The 17,746-nt window shown below is 37.6% G+C and overlaps 1 protein-coding gene across 1 annotated transcript in view; it reads left to right on the plus strand.

Moving 5' to 3' along the window:
* The window catches only part of PIGL (phosphatidylinositol glycan anchor biosynthesis class L), an 86,681-nt gene that overhangs the window by 3,073 nt on the left and 65,862 nt on the right, over window positions 1-17,746 (plus strand). Inside the window, exon 2 of the mRNA XM_055306441.1 lies at window positions 13,527-13,626. Coding sequence (XP_055162416.1) covers window positions 13,527-13,626 — 100 coding nt within the window. The remainder of the gene's footprint in view (window positions 1-13,526; window positions 13,627-17,746) is intronic.

The following is a 17,746-nucleotide window of genomic DNA, read 5'->3' on the forward strand; positions in this document are numbered from 1 at the left end:
CATCCAGATGATAGAATATTATTCAACGCCAAAAAGAAATGAGCCATCAAACCATGAAAAAACATGGAAGAACTTGAAGTGTGTGTCATGAAGCGGAAGAAGCAAGTCTGAAAAGGCTACATACTATGTGATTCCAACCATATGACATTCTGGAAAAGACAAAACTATATAGACAGTAAAAAGATCAGTGGTCGCCACAGGTTGGGAGGAAAGAAGGGTACACAGTTTTGAAGGAACACAGAGGATTCTTCGGCAGTGAAAATACTCTCTGATATTATAATAAGGGATATGCATCATTGTACATTTGTCCAAACCCACAGACTGTACACCACCAAGAATGAACCCTAATGTAAAGTATGGACTTTGGGTGATTATGATGTGTCAGTGAAGATTCATCCGTTGTAATATACCACTCTCATCAGAGATGTTGATAATGAGAAAGGCTATGCATTGGTGTAGGGGCGAGAGGTATATGTGAAACCTATACCTTCCCCTCAATTTTGCTGCAAACCTATAACTGCTCTAAAAAGCTTAGTTTTATTATTTTTTTTAAGATTTTATTTATTTATTCATTTTTAGTATATGTGCTGCTGAAGCGAGCACTATTTATTTATTCATGAGAGACACAGAGAGAGGCAGAGACACAGGCAGAAAAGCAAACTCATCCCAAGACCCCGGGATCATGACCTGAGCCAAAGGCAGACACTCAACCACTGAGCCACCCAGGGGTCGCAATTTGGCTATTTTTAAGGCTTTGCATGCATATCAAATTCCCCAAAACATAATTTATATTCTCACTGACAGGTAGTAAGAGTATCTGCCTTAATATAGCACCCTGTCTAGCACTGACTAATATTTTTTTATATATTACTTCATGGTATAATACTTTTTCCCCTCAAAATCTTGTTGCCAGTGAAGTTAACCCATTTTTCATATCTATTGAGAATGTAGATCTAAGCACTTCTCAGTCTGTGCTAGAAAGGAGATTAATTGTAAATAGATACAGGTAATAGCCTCATTTGCTTTTTAAAAGATTTTATTTATTTGAGAGAGAAAAAGAGAGAATGAGTAGAGCGAGGGGCAGGAGAAGCAGACTCCCCACTGAGCAGGGACTTGTTGCAGGCAATCCCAGGACCCCGGGATCATGACCTGAGCCTAAGGCAGACAACCAACTGAGCCACTTAGGTACCCCTCATTGTTTCCTTTTAATGGTATATTAAACCATTTTTATATTACAACTGTGGGAGTCAAATTATAACAAATTTGTTTCAAGATCAGGAGAAAAACCTGGATTTTATATACCAAGTATTTTAGGTGCGGTGGCTTCTTCAGTAAATTTCTCCTTATTTTTCAGCAGGTTGAAACCAGAAGTTAAAATTTTTCAAATGAAAAAATGTAAAACATGCCCTTAGTGTATATTAAACACACAGTATCTTTGTCTTGCATTTCCTCTGAATCAAACTTGCCATGTAAATTGTTCTCTCTTGTAACTTTTTTAGAAAGATTTATTTATTTATTAGAGAGGATGGAGGGACAGGGAGAGGGAGAGAGAGAATCTTAAGCAGGCACCATGCCCAGCATGGAGCCTATGGCAGGGCTCCATCTCAGGACCCTGAAATCATGACCTGAGCCGAAATCAAGAGTTGGACACTTAACTGGCCAAGCCACCCAGGCGCTCTTGTAATTTTTAAATTACTTTTATTTTTTTTATTAATTTTTAAATCCCCAACTCATTCAAAAAAGATTAAACATTACCCACACTTCCAATTTATTTTAACATGAAAAACAGGAAGCTAATGACTTGTGATATAGTGAAAGCTATATGGCGTAATAGAGAAGATACTATGGACATAATATGGAGTAAAGCATGAATTTTCATCTCAGAGTTTTAGATTAAAGAAACTTCTCCAAAGAGGTTTTCTTTCAAACTCATCTTTTAAAAAACAGAACTTGGTATATAGGAAATGAGATACAAAAAAAAGGAAATGAGATACATTTGTCCTAGGCTGTAGTACAAGCATCAGTAAGTCTTGGACTTAAATGAGTAATTCATTATAACTACATTGTCAGTTTTAAGGGGTGGGGAAAGAAATACACTATTTTGCTATTAGTTCCTCATTTGATCCTATCAGCAATCCCATGATAGTCATTACTAAATATATAAAACTTTGTATGTGTGTGTAATTTGTTATTCCTATTTTACAAATATGAAAACTGAATCACAAGGAGATTAAATAACTGGACTAAAGTGACTAGCTAGAATGTAGAGACTCCTGGGCCCTGTGGCTCTTCCCTGTTCTAAACCATTACACCCATTCTGCCTCTCGCATTGCCTAGGAGGTTATGTCAGTTGAAATAACTATTTTGATTCCCACTATATGTTCTAAGACGCGCTAGTTCATCAAACTGCTATTAAATTAAATTTGGGGGACATTAGCCAGATGTGCTATCCTCCATTTAGAAGTTCACAGCCCTTATTAGAATATCGACATCTTTGAGGAGTCTTGTAAAATAGCCTATTTAACTTTGTTTCATCCAACGTTTCTCCAATTTTGTTAATGTACACATGGGAGAAAGCTATACTAGATAATAGAATGTTATTGAATACATTTGGTGGAGAATTAACACAACCAGTTCTGTGTTTTAGAAAGCTCATTCTGGTGGCAATGTGGAGAATAGTTTATAGGGGGAAACTGGCATTGGGAAAACCAATGCAGCCCCTTCTTTATCCTGAGACTGCATTCCACCTCTCATATGTGAGATTTCTCTGTATCTGTGATCCATATTGCCATTCTCTTAGTTTGACATCCCTGTGCCAACACGGTGTCTTAATTACTATAGGTTTGGTTTGATTGGGTTTTTTTTTTTTTTGGTTTTGTTTGGTCTTTTTAAGATTTTATTTTTAAGTAATCTCTACATCCATGGTGCTCAAACTCACAACCCTGAGATCAAGAGTCACATGTTCCACAGCCTGAGCCAGCCAAGCATCCCTTTAAAAAAAAAGAGAGAGATTTTATTTATTTGAAGAGACGGAGGGGCAGAGGGAGAGGGAGAAGCAGATTCCTTGCGGAGCAGGAAGCCCAATCCAGGGCTCGATCCCAGGACCCTGAGATCATGACCTGAGCTGAAGGCAGACATTTAACCAACTGAGCCAGTCAGGTGTTTGCAGTTTTTGACCTTTTTTTCTCCCAAATACATTTTAGGATAAGTTTGGTCATGTTCAAGAAAAAACTTTTCTGGCATTTTTTTATTGGACTTTCACTGACTTTTGATCGATATAGGGAGCGTTGACATTTTTCTTTGAAAGTTGATATATTTTCAATATAGTCTTCCCATCTCTGATTTTATAGTCTGTTCATTTACTTTGGCCTGCTTTAATGTCTATTAAATAGTCTTATAACAGTCTTACATGTATATTGAGACTATTAGTAATTTTGTCCTCTAATGTGTTCCTCATACCCAGAGGCTCTCTTTGCAAATTACATGCTCATAGTTTGATACTCTTTTATTTCTTTAAATATATTAAATACCTATTTCTGCTTCTAGTAATTCTAGTTTTTGTAATCTACGTGTCTAATTCTGCTCTTTGAGTAAGTCATTCTGAGTGACTTGTTTCTGACTGTATATTGCGGGTTTGGGTTTTTTTAATCGTAAGCACCTGTTTCTTGGAACCCTGTTTATAAGATTTTGATGATTTATATTTGCTTCAGCCTGGTTTAGAGTGATCACCTTAGATTACTCTAAACCAGAATTTTAGATTAAGATTTTTCAGGCCACAAAACTAGTGTAAGTTCAACACCCAAATACAAGTGCATTAGCTGTGTAATACTGTATAACAAATTGTCTCAAAACTTTGTGGCTTAAAGCAATAATGATTCCTTATCTCTCATGATTTCAAAGAGCATAGTAGTCTCTGCCCCACAACACTTAGTACCTCAGCTGGCAGACGCAAAGGCTGGGGACTAGAATTACCTGAATTAGCAATGTTGGCCACAATATCCACATTTGATAAATCTGTGGAGCATGGGCTGGTGGCTTGGTTCCTGGGAAAGGATTCTGAGAGGGAGCCTGCACTAGGGGTAGCCACATTGCCTTTTATGGTCTAGCCTTGGAAATCAGGCAGTATCAATTTCACTGCATTCTGTTTGTCAGGTCAGTCCCAAGTCACATCTAGATTTAAGGAGAGAAATAGACTCCACCTGTTGATAGAGAACAGCAAGGTTCTATAAGTGCATGTGGGAATAGAAATACTACTGTCACTATTTTTGGAAAACTGTGCCACACCAAGTGAAGGCAAGCAGGTGCTTAAGAATTCTTAGGGGTGACATTTTTCTTATTTTCCTTCCCTCTGGAACTTGAGACAGAGATGTAGCCCCACCATCTCTGTTTAGAGTGGGTTTTCTTCTACTTCCCCTGCTGTAGATACTGCCTTCTGAAGATCCTGTCTTCATGTAGAGATCTCCTTACTTGTATCCAACCTATATTTCCTCCTCCCCTGACTTTAGGACACCAGGCATAGGTGCCCTGGCCTCAGGTATCCTCTACCTGTCTGGATTTGTGCTTACTTATTGCTTAAGACCTCCAAAGATAGCCCTTACTTTCCTGCTAATTCAGCCATACATTCTAAAACATGTTTGCCTTATATTTCATATGTTCCGGTATCCTAGGCTAAGAAGGTCTCTGCAGACATCTGATTCACCTTATTTCCTAAAACAGAACTTAAAAGATATTTTTAATATTGCTTTTTAACCATGAAGAATTCTTCAGCATTTTCCCCATTGAGCTAATTTTGATCCAGCCTCCAAAATGTCTCATTTAACTTTTTTCGTCCTGAACCAATACCCAAATAAATTTGGGATTTCTGAAAAAGTATGATCTAAATATTAACTCCACCCTGTTGAGAATGGAATAAATTAGCACTATTTTAAAACATGAATTTTGTGTATACCTGAAACTGATGGTATTTATCAATTACATCTCAATAAAAAACAAAAAATAATTTTTAAAAAATTTTCATGAAGATTTTATTTATTCATAAGAGACATAGAGAGGCGGAGACATTAGCAGAGGTTCGAAGCAGGCTCTCTGCACGGAGCCCAATGCAGAACTTGTTCCCAAAACCCTGGGATCACAGCCTGAGCCAAAGGCAGATGCTCAACCACTGAGCCACCCAGAAATAATAATTTTAAAAAGAAAATAAAGAAAAAGATGAGTTCTGTTTCTTTAAAGGATACAGAAACTTCAGAAAATAACTCAAAGGTTTACATATATTTCCAGTCCTAATTTATAAAAATAAATAAAAATTTCATATTTCTATATATAAATACACATATATGTATAAATAAAATAGGCACTTTCCCTGAGGCTTAGGTTGATAGGATTTCCATATGATCATGTCAACCAAAGAACACTTAGGCATCAAAGGACTAAACGCTGAAAACTGAAAATAATGCTTATTCATAAAAGTTGATTCTGACGGGTGAACTGATAGGTTAGCTGGTTTTGAGTATTTTGCCTATTTCTAAATATATATTTACTTACTTTCTTTTTCATAATTAAGTTCAGAATTTATATGCCAGGTAACTTTTTATACAATTTCTATTTTGAACCTAACAGTGTATAAGTATCTATAAAAATGTTTGTCTTGCTGGTATGTTACCCAATTAAAGAATGCTACACAGTTTTCAGAGCTTTTATTTACTTAATAAATTAGAATTTTAAGTCTAAAAGGACTTGCTTAAACTATGAGAAATCATAAAAGAAATGCTCATAAACATCAGGGAAGAAGATTATGTCAGAGATCAAAGAGATGCCCCACAGTGACAAAGATTGCCATTAACAACAAAAAGGAAAGACTACAAGTGTAAAAGAGAAAGAAAATGCAGTAAAACTCATCTGATAGAAGTATAAAATGGGAATAACCAACAAAACAATGCATTTTGAAGAGCTTAGTATTAGAAATGCTTGTTACAACTGCTCACTGCAATGAATTAGACACTGTTCTCATGCAGTACATAGTTGTCATCCCATCTGATACAAATATGCCTGAATGTTCAGAAAAAGTTTCCCATATGTTTGGCCTTATTAACAATGACCTATCTGTAAGTCACAGATCAGAGACACTAACAAAAAGTATTTCCCGGGATCCCTGGGTGGCGCAGCGGTTTAGCGCCTGCCTTTCGCCCAGGGCGCGATCCTGGAGACCCGGGATCGAATCCCACATCAGGCTCCCGGTGCATGGAGCCTGCTTCTCCCTCTGCCTATGTCTCTGCCTCTCCCTCTCTCTCTGTGTGACTATAATAAATAAATAAAAATTAAAAAAAGAATTCTGTAATATTTAAAAAAAAACAAAACAAAACAAAAAGTATTTCCCTTAGTAAAAGTCATTTTAATGCATTCCTTTTAGGAAGAATAAAAACATACGGTACTTATTGTACCTGAAACTAAGTAACATTGTATATCAACTATACTTACAAAAAAAAAAAAGTACTTATAAGTATGAGTATTTTGGTTGATAATAGCATATGGCAGTATTTCTTGATCTTGGCTGCATAGATAACATGCTCAGTATTTTTCTCAAATGATCTTTCAAAACTTGATTTACCAGTCTTTTTTAAGATTTTATTTTTTAAAAAAGATTTTATTTATTTATTCATGAGAGACACAGAGAGAGAGAGAGGCAGAGACACAGGCAGAGGGAGAAGCAGGCTCCCTGCAGGGAGCCCAATGTGGGACTCAATCCTAGGACTGGGAGATCACGCCCTGTGCCAAAAGCAAACACTCTCTGCCTGTGTCTCTGCCTCTCTCTCTCTCTCTCTCTCTCTCTCTCTCTCTCTCTGTGACTATCATAAATAAATAAATTAATTAGTTAAAAAAAAAAGCAAACACTCAACCACTGAGCCGCCCAGACAACCCTTAAGATTTTATTTTTAAGTAATCCCCATTGAACATGGGGCTTGAACTCAATTCCAAGATCAAGAGTTGGATGTTCTACAAACTAAGCCAGCCAAGTGCCCCTCCACCTATTTTTATTTATTTATTTATTTATTTATTTATTTATTTATTTATTTATTCTACCTATTTTAAAGACATAATTTCTGGGGCACCTGGGTGGTACAGTCAGTTAAGAGTCCAACTCTTGGTTTTGGCTCAGGTCATGATCTCAGAGTCATGAAATTGGGCCCTATGCCAGAACCCAAGTTCAGCAGAGTCCGCTTGGGATTTCCTCTCTATCTCCCTCTGCCCCTCCCCCTCGTGCCCTCTCTCTCTAAAGTAAATAAACCTTTAAAAAAAAACATACTTTTGGGCAGCCTGGGTGGCTCAGCGGTTTAGCGCCTGCCTTCAGCCCAGGGCCTGATTCTGGAGACCCGGGATTGAGTCCCACGTCGGGCTCCCGGCATGGAGCCTGCTTCTCCCTCTGCCTGTGTCTCTGCCTCTCTCTCTCTCTCTCTCTCTCTGTCTCTGTCTCTCATGAATAGATAGATAGATAGATAGATAGATAGATAGATAGATAGATAGACAGACAGACGATCCCTGGGTGGCTCAGCGGTTTAGCGCCTGCCTTTGGCCCAGGGCGCAATCCTGGAGACCTGGGATCGAGTCCCGCATCGGGCATCTGGCATGGAGCCTGCTTCTCCCTCCTCTCTGTCTCTCCCTCTCTCTATGTCTATCATGAATAAATAAATAAATAAATAAATCTTGAAATTAAAAAATCATTAAAAAACATTTTTACACTGATAACTAATAACTGAAAGATTTTTATTCAGTGCAAATCTAAATTTTTAATATTTTTATTGTGAAAAAAGATATATGACATAAGATTTACCATTTTAGTCATTTTTAAGTATTCAATAAGTGGCATTAAGTACATTCACAATATTGTATAACCATCACCACTATCTGTTTCCAGAACTTTTTCATTATCCCAAGCAGAATTCCACATATTAAGCAATAACGCATTTCTTCTTCTTCCCAGCCCCTGGCAACCACTAGCATATGTTCTATCTCTAGAATAATTTGATTATTCTAGGTACTTCATATAAGTAGAATCATACAATAATTGTCCTTTTATGTCTGGCTTACTTTAATTAGCATAATGTTTTAAAAGTTCATCCATGTAGTAGCATGTATCACAATTTCATTTCTTTTTAAGGCTGAATAATACCCCATTATGGGTATATATAAAATTTTGCTTATCTGGACATTTAGGTTGTTTCCATTTTTTTGTCTGTTGTGAATAATGCTGCTAAGAACACAGGTATATGAGTATCTGTTTGAATCCCTGTTTTCAATTTTTTTTAGTAGAAGTAGAGTAGAATAGAATTGCTGAGTTATATGTTAATTCTGTGTTTAAATTTTTGAGGAATCAGGGGATTCCTGGGTGGCTCAATGGTTTAGCGCCTGCCTTTGGCCCAGGGCGCGATCCTGGAGTCCCAGGATCAAGTCCCACATCAGGCTCCCTGCATGGAGTCTGCTTCTCCCTCTGCCTGTGTCTCTGCCTCTTTCTCCCTCTATGTCTATCATGAATAAATAAATAAAATATTTTAAAAAAAAATTTTTTTGAGGAATCAGCAAATGATTTTCCATAGCAGCTATACCATTTTATGTTCCTACCAGCAATGCACAAGTGTTCTAATTTCCCCACATCCCCACCTACACTTGTAATTTTTCATTTTTTTAAAAATATTGCCTCAGCCCATGTCCTGGTGATGGTGTTCTGTTTTGTTTTGTTTTGAGATATTATTTTTAAGTAATCTGTACATCTAGTGTGGGGCTCAAACTCCCAACCCTAAGATCAAGAGTCACATGCTCCACCACCAAAGCCAGCCAGGGGCCCCTGCTTTTGTTTTTGTTTTTTCTTTCTTTTTTTTTTTTTTTTTGCCACTGCCATCCTAATGGGTATGAAATGATACCTCATTGTGGTTTTGCCTTGATTTCCCTAGTGACTAATGATATGGAACATCTTTTCTTTTTTTTCTTTAAAGATTTTATTTATTCATAGAGACAGAGAGGGTCAGACACAGGCAGAGAGAGAGAAGCAGGCTCCATGCAGGGAGCCCCATGTGGAACTTGATCCCAGGACTCCAGGATCACGCCTGGGCCAAAGGCAGGCACTCAACCGCTGAGCCACCCAGGCGTCCCTCGAGCATCTTTTCAGATGCTTATTGCCCATCTGTCTTTGGAGAAATGTCTGTTCAAGTAATTTAACCATTTTTTAATTCTAGTTTTTATTTTTAAACCATTATTTCTCCAACTGGGTGCTGTGGACGCGTTCTAATGGAAAAGAGTCTAGTTCTTTTGGTTTTAGCTTCCTTTGGGAAACCCAGGCCTTTGGGTTCTAGTAACAATGCCTACTCCTTTTATCTGTCCATTCTAGGGTTGGTAGTTACTTCTTGCTGTCACTAATCTCAGGGCTACTTCACTGGTCCCTGTTTGGTACTCAGATCTTCCATCAGTTATATATTAAATAATTTCCATTAAATTCTTACTGATATAAATATTTGACATGACTGGGTATGTCATGTCAGCCTGCTGACATGTCAGCCTGGATAGACTTTAATTGATCCAGAACCTAAACTCCTTCATTTTAGATTTGAGCAACTGTAGACCTGTGGTGGTCTTTTTTCTTTCAAATACATTTTAGAATTTGCTTAGTCACATTCAAGGAAAAACCTTGCTAGCATTCTTGAAACCCAGGAACTTAAGGAATCTCTTCAATTTTCATGATGTTAATAGAAAGTATTGTGCCCATGATGCTTTGATTTTCAATCCATTTCTGGTTTTAACAAATTAAAACTTAGGGATGCCTGGGTGGCTCAGTGGCTTAGCGCCTGCCTTCAGCCCAGGATATGATCCTGGAGTCCTGGGATCAAGTCCCACATGGAGCCTGCATGGAGCCTGCTTCTCCCTCTGCCTATGTCTCTGCCTCTCTCTCTCTCTCTCTCTCTCTCTCGCTCTCGCTCTCTCTCTCTGTGTCTCTCATATAAATAGATAAAATATTTTTTCAAAAAAATTTTTTTAAAAAACTAAAACTTAAAAGGTAGGGGTACTTGGGTGGCTCAGTCAGTTAAGTGTCTACCTTTGTCGAAGGTCATGATCCCAGGGTCCTGCCCAGCAGAGAATCTGCTTCTCCCTCTGCCTGCTGCTCCTCTCCTTGTACATTCTCTTTCTTTCTCTCTGTCAAATAAATAAGTAAAAAAATCTTTAAAAAAAAAATAAAATGAAACTTAAAAGGTAGGGTAACTAAGGGAGTGGGAGGGAGCTATATATACATATAAATATACATATGTAAATATGAATATATGTAACTTTGTTCCTTTTGATGTTTAACCAAGTAAATATTTTACCTACTTAGAATAAATAAATTTTAAAAATTTTAAGCAAAATAAAATGTTTACCTTTATACATGTGGTGCATAAGTGTGGTCTTTACAAAGTGACCTTAGTTTCCATTAAATGTCATTATGATTGCTAGTAATTATTGAGAAGTATTAGTTATCACAAGACAGAAGACTTCACTAAGCATACAATTAATGATCCATAAGCTTATCACACATCTCTGTATACACACACACACACACACAAAAGATAGTTCAATATAAATAAATCGACATTCATCCTATTTATTTTGTTTTCTAGAATAATGATCTCCAAACTTTTTTGGATCACATTTTCCTATTGAAAAACTATTTTTTTTTTTTTTTTTTTGAGAGAGAGATAGGGAGAGAGATTCTCAAGCAGGCTTTACATCCACCACAGAGCCCGTGGCAGGGCTCAATCTCATGACCCTTAGATCACAATCTGAGCCAAAATCAAGAATCAGACACTTAACCAGCTGAACCACCCACCCTTCCTGTTGGTAAAAACTTTTGTCCATATACTCCCATTATATGTGTATTTATTTATAATTATATTAAATATGTGGGCCACTGAACTAACATGAATATTAATAAAAATATTAATAAAAGTGTAAAGGACAAGGTATGCAAATTAAGAGGAAAAGTTCTAAAGCTTTTCCTCACCCCAAATAGATAATCTTGTGCAACTCAGGGTACAACCTACCCTAGTTGGACATGGTTCTAGAGTGTGTCATTAGGAGCTGCTGAAGGATCTCACACTTAACTCTGTTGAAGTGCCTACATGTTCACTAAACATAGGGTAAATTTTCTAAATAATCTCTGACCTCAATTCCCTAACCTATTTTAAGTTCCTCAATTCAAACACAAACCAATACAACCAGCTCCATAAACTCATTAGCCTCCATTCTAGGCAGTTTCTCAGAATCATAATCAGAGTCTGATATGCACAGCCTCTGGACTTTGGAATCACCTACTGGTGTTCATTAGACTCTTTATCACCAAAGATAAGTAACCTTGAGATGAAATAGGAAAAGATATGTTTATGGATTTGAGGGAAACCTAAGATATAATAACCATCATAAGATTGACTATAGCATCTATCTGACTTTTTTAAGATTTTATTTATTTATTCATGAAAGACACAGAGAGAGGCAGAGACATAGAGGGAGAAGCAGGCTCCCTGTGGGGAGCCTGATGCAGGACTCAATCCCAAGACCCCAGGATCATGACCTGAGCCAAAGGCAGATACTCAACCACTGAGGCACCCAGGCATTCCATGTCTGTCTGACTTTTTAAAAAGTAACTAAAATATTGTGATAAGGATATACAAAACTGAGCTATTATCTGGAGTCTCTTTAGGATTTGTCCCTTTGCTGGATACAACGTAATGACTATCTCCTCTCTGGGTTCAAACAGTTGAAAACAAGCATTAGAGTAACTCCTGCCAAAGTTGAAAGGTCAGATGTGGGAGTTTTCCTCTGAATTGTTTGGCCATAAACCAAGCCTCTCTGAGCTCCCTGCAGAGAGCCTGTTTTTCCCTCTGCCTGTGTCGCTGCCTCCCTCTCTCTGTCTCTCATGAATACGTTTTTTAAAAATCTTTAAATGAAGCCTCTCTTTGTTCAATACTTCATGAGTGTCTGCAGTGTGCTGAACACCAGGATGATACAAAGTTGAACAAGACTTGTTACTTTTAAGGTCAATGACATTTAGGAATTAATAATCTGATCATGGAGAAAAGTTCATAACTTCCGAGCAGAATACTGGAAATGATTCCTTGCAGGGGGGAAAAAATAGAAGACTTCCCAGAGGGAATGCCGTTTGGTCAGGACAGTGAAAATGGGTGGTAATTCAGGAAGTAAAGAAATCGAGGAAAGAGAAAACACAGAGTACTGAACTGGGTGGATATGCATTGTCTCATGTAATCCTCAGGAAAGAGGAGATAGCCATCGTCTCTACAGGTGGAGGAACTGTTGCTCCTTCTCCCTCTGGAGCTCCCCCTGCAGGAGATTGGAGATAGCCATGGTCTCTACAGGTGGAGGAACTGTGGCTCAGGAAAGTTAAGTAACTAGCACACATTACACATGCAATTATCTGCTGGGGAGTTGAATTAAGGGGTGCATTAGCTAGACAATAGCTCATAAGTGCAGTTTAAGTGGTACTAAAATTACACTGTATATTATTTGTAAGGATACAGGGAAACTGTACTTACCAGAACCGTTCTTCAGAACTAGAATATATGGGGACACCTGAGTGGCTCAGTGGTTGAGTGTCTACCTTTGGCTCAGGGCATGATCCTGGTCGCAGGATCAAGTCCCACATCAGGCTCCTTGTGACAAACCTGCTTCTCCCTCTGCCTGTGTCTCTGCCTCTCTCTGTGGGTCTCTCATGAATAAATAAAATCTTTAAAAAAAAAGAATTAGAATATATGTGTTGGGAAAATAAAGAGTATGTAAGCTATTTGGGGCACTGATGTGGTCAAGATCCCCTAGGGACACGTTTTCTGGTAATAAATACTTAAGAATCAGAGCCTCTTTTTTTTTTTTTTAAGATTTTATTTATTTATTTGAGAGAGAGCACAATCAGGGGGAGCTGCAGAGGGAGAAGGAGAAACAGACTCCCCACCAAACAGGGAGCCCAATGTGGGGCTTGGTCCTAGGACCCCAGAATCATGACCTGAGCCAAAGGCAGATGCTCAACTGACCGAGCCACTCAGGCAACTTGGGAGCCTCTTCTTTAAATAAATGTTCAACAGATATTTGAGGACTATCAATTTAAATCTGCCCAAACTAATAGCATGCTCAGGTACCTGACATATTCTGGGTAGTTATAGAAGAGGCAATCCTAAATCTGCTTAACTCCAAAGCCAGTGGTCTCAGCAATGTGCAATACTGCCTGTAGCATGCAACCGAAATACAGGTAGGCAGACAGACAGACAGAGAGGGACAGATAGATAGAGAGATGGGGAGGGATGAAAAGGTGATGATTCTAAAGACTTGGGCTACTGTCAGCCTTCTCACAGGAGTGAGTAGTATTTTTTTTAGCTTTTTGTCATAAACACAGATTTTTCAGGTGGCTTATGTCCTTTAGGGAACAGGATGAGGTAAGAATGAGTAAACTTGTAGATTTCCACTATCAAAGAAATCTACCACTGTATATTTGTTATCTTCAGGAAATTTCTACAATCAAGGGGAGATTCGTAAGAAAGAACTTTTGCAGAGCTGTGATGTTTTGGGGATTCCACCCTCCAGTATAATGATTATTGACAACAGGTAATTCATCCTTTAAAAATGTAGAAATTCATTGGCAATAGATATGTAATGGTACACTCAAGACACAAAAAAAAACACTGTGTGTGGGTAAGAACATCTTATTTGAGAAGTCTACTTAAAATAGTTTCACATTTGTTTTTAAATGACAGTGTAATGCAAATAAATGTTTTCAACTTCTGTTCAGATTCTCTGAAGATAACTACTTCCCTTTAATTTAAAAAAATCGTTACAAAAATTTCAAAAATACACGACAATATTAAAAAACATGTCATGAACCCCTATATACCTATTACCTAAGCCCGGTAATTATCAAGCCTTTGTTATACTTGCTTCATCTACCCCCACTTCACATCTTTTGTGTGTTTGAAGCATTTCTAAAGAAAACCTAGCCATCAGGTTGTTTCACTCTTACATAGATGTGCATCTCTCAAGAAGATAAACATTCTTTCCTGTGGTCACAGTGCCATTATCATCAGATCCAACAAAATAAATAATTAATTAACAATTACTTAATTGACGTTGGTGTTCTGCAATACCCAGTCCATACTGACATTTCTCCAAGTAGCTCCAAGTCTTTTTACAATTGGTTTCTTCAAATCAGGATCCAAACGAGTCCACACAGTATAGTTGGTTGATACTCTGCATTTCATTGTCCCTTCCTCCCTCCCCCACCTTGTCTTTGGTTGAAGAAAAAACTTAGCTGTCATATAGACTGTCATGCATTCTGGAGTTGTCTGCCTGCTTCCTCATGGTATTAAGTTGTTCTAATATTGTCCATATTCCTTGCAAACTAGAACCTAACTGTAACTGTGAAGGGCAAGAATACTGCATAAACTATACTGTGTCCTTCATATTGCATCATTTCAGGGGACCACATGCTATCTGATCATCCTGCTTATAGTGGTTCTATCATTGATCAATGAATTCACAGGGCAACTGCTGCTCCTTTCATTTTAAAGACCCACACCCACCTTTCATGTAATGCTTTCATGATTGCCTGCATCATTGGTTAACTAGAAATAGCCAAATGCTGAGTTTCTAAAAGTCTCCTGCATTCTAAATGTGTTATCTGTAATTCTTCTGCAAAGCAAAACTTTATCAACTGGGGCTATTTCATTACCCTAGTATATAATTTGATCTGAAAAGACAGAATAAATGTTTAATTCTTTAATTGCCATTTTCAGAACAAGGAATCGATGCCCTATATATCTCCACTGGTAATCCCTTGTTCATGGCTTGGATGGGGGGTGGCACTTTTTTATTTTGTTGGGTACCTGTGTTTTTATGTATTGATGGTTACCATTTGGTTCATGTTCTTTGATTTTCCAATTGTCTTGTCTTTGGCTATTGAGCCTCTTCATTGTCTCCTATGTCCTTTTGGGATGACCTCTTTAGTCTTGTAGGATTTGCTTGCTGTCAAGGACAACAAGATTTCCCAGCACCTCCTGTATGCTTTCCTGCTCCAGCCCTGGCATCAGCTGTCCCTCCAAGGAGCTTTGGTTTCTCTTGGTAGAATGTGATGTTCAGAGACCATAACCAGGGTTACTAGGAGTATTTATTGCTATAGTCTTACTATTCCATGTTTTTACTTGACCTTCAGAGTGGACAAAGTTAGTATATATGTTTTTTGTTTGTTTGTTTGTTTAAGGAAAAAGAAATCAGGAATAAGAAAAGAATGATTACAATGTAGAGTTAATATTTCAGGGGTTTTTTAATGCTTTTGATTTTTACATCGAATCTCTTTGCTCTTATATTGTGAATCTTGTTTTCTAATTACATGAACATAATTATTCTCTTTTTAAATCTTTTTATGAATTTTTAAAAACATAAATGAAAAAATACTTTAAAAACAGATGTTGAAAACCAAGGCTAAATATAATATGACTGATCATGATGTCTACAGTTTACTTTAAAATGATTGAGAAAAAAATGCATACCTATATAGATTAAGCCTAGCAAAATATTAACAATTTGAACCTTGGTGAAAAGTACATGAGTGTTCATTATACTATTCTTTTAACTTTTCCATTTGTTTGGAAATTTTTACAATAGGAAAACTTTCAAATACCATACCACATGCCTTTTCTCTTTTTCTGACATATATAAATAGATTTTAGTGCATTGTTATTGACCTGTCTCTTCAATTAAAAAAAAAAATCAGAGGTCTATATAACAACAACTAAAGTTTGTATTAGTCCTTTTGAACTTAAACATCTGTTCCTTACCAGCAATCATGGCTTATGGGATTTATTATAAATTAGACTGTGCTTGCTTCCTTTTTTGGATATTTTCCTCTTCTGTTACTGGGTAATGTGCAAGAAGGGGATAATACAACTTACAACATAATAAAGACACAAGTTTCTTTAAGCACAGGTCTTAAAGAAGAAAGAAAAAATCACCCTCAAAATATATAAAAGACCAAAGTAGTAATTTTCCTGATGTTTTCAATTCACTTATACAAAACAAAATTTGCTCTCCTATTTTTACAGGACAGGAGTACTAGAGAAGTTATATCTTTACCCTAAGCTGTATCTAGTTATATCATAATTTTCAGATTCTGTTCATCCAGGAGCTAAGCCCCATTTACATAGTTTACCTATAAGTGGGTAAACACTAACCAATTTCTGAGATAAACTGGTAACTTTACTTTGACAGTTGACCTTAATTCTAGGACATACCAGGGAAGTCTATAAGGAAAATGTAGCTCACTTGTCTGGTATGTGGTTTCTGTTATCTAGATTCTAGATAGGGACAGGGAAGCTAGCTTCCCTAGCTAAGGATAGGGAAGAAGTACAAAGTAAAGGCTGCCATGTCCCTACACATAGAAGGTACCCTTGCCCTTACCTACCATTTGTTGATTCCTACTTTCTACATTATTTGAACACAGTCCCAGTTGGGTTTTGTTTTTTACCCTTACAAGATTAGAACAAGTATACATATTAAGTAAAGAAAGGGAGTTACTAGTGTAGGCAGGCTTTCAGGGGTCTAACATATTATAATAAGCCTGAATCTCCATTTAGGTGGCTTCAACAGTAAATGTGTCCTCCTACACATGAAGCCATCCAAAAACAAGATGGCTCCAGATTGGCTCAATAACATCATCAAAAACCCAAGTCCTTTCCATTTCTCTCTGAAGCTGTTTTCATCACGTCAGTATTTCTCCCCTCGTGGTTACAAGGTGACTGCAACAGCAGTTCCAGTTATCACATGTGAATACCACTGTGTCCTGCCAGAAAGGGGGGTATTTTCCTTCTGTACATCTTTTTATATTCTTTATATTATGGAGATAAACCAGGATTCCCCAAAGACTTCCTCTTAGGTCTCCTGCCTTGCATGGCTCATCACCACCATCACCTCTACCAACATCCCAACCATAGCAAAAACTATTAGGTATCAGATTTGTTTGTTTGTTTGTTTGTTTGTTTATATAGCTTTATTTCAGCAGAAGAATGCTGGGAATATAGGTATACCTGCCTATAGGTAGGAAAAATGCTCATTTTGTCTCACTGTCTTACAAAGCCTGTATACTGTATATCCCACATAGCCTGTGTTTTTGATTGGTTAGGTTAGTGAAGGTCTAGGGGATTGGCCTAGGCTAGGGCCTGGGTATAAGACTGCTTAGGATGCAGAGCAAGGAGATGTATTTCAAGTGTCCAATCCATACCAAGGAACAACAACAACAAAAAAAAAAAATAGGTTAAGCAGGGGTAGACAAAGGAAGACAGGCTAAAAAAACAGAATAGGTTCTGTGGGTAGCACCTGGAAAACTGTAGCACCTCTAGAAGATCCATAGCAGAACCTGAGGAAGAGAAGAAACTATAAATAGCTCTAAGTTAAGACCACTTTGCTGAGAGAAATCCAATGGATTGTTAGGCTTAGATTGTCTCTATGCATTGCCCATGAGCTGAGTCACCCTCCCTGGGTTTCCTTTTTCGTTTCAGCACCCGCTTTAGTGAGCTACTTCCTCCCTCAATGGAAAAGGGCAGGGGAGAGGTGTAGTTTAGATGAGTGGTAAATAAATTAGCCCTGGCAGACATGCATGTCTTACTGTTTGAACCTTCATGACATCACAACAGAAACAGAAACAATGAATAGTGGAGACAGGGATCCCTGGGTGGCG

This window comes from Nyctereutes procyonoides, unplaced genomic scaffold, assembly GCF_905146905.1.
Source record: "Nyctereutes procyonoides isolate TBG_1078 unplaced genomic scaffold, NYPRO_anot_genome, whole genome shotgun sequence".
In the NCBI taxonomy this organism is placed as follows: Eukaryota; Metazoa; Chordata; class Mammalia; order Carnivora; family Canidae; genus Nyctereutes; species Nyctereutes procyonoides.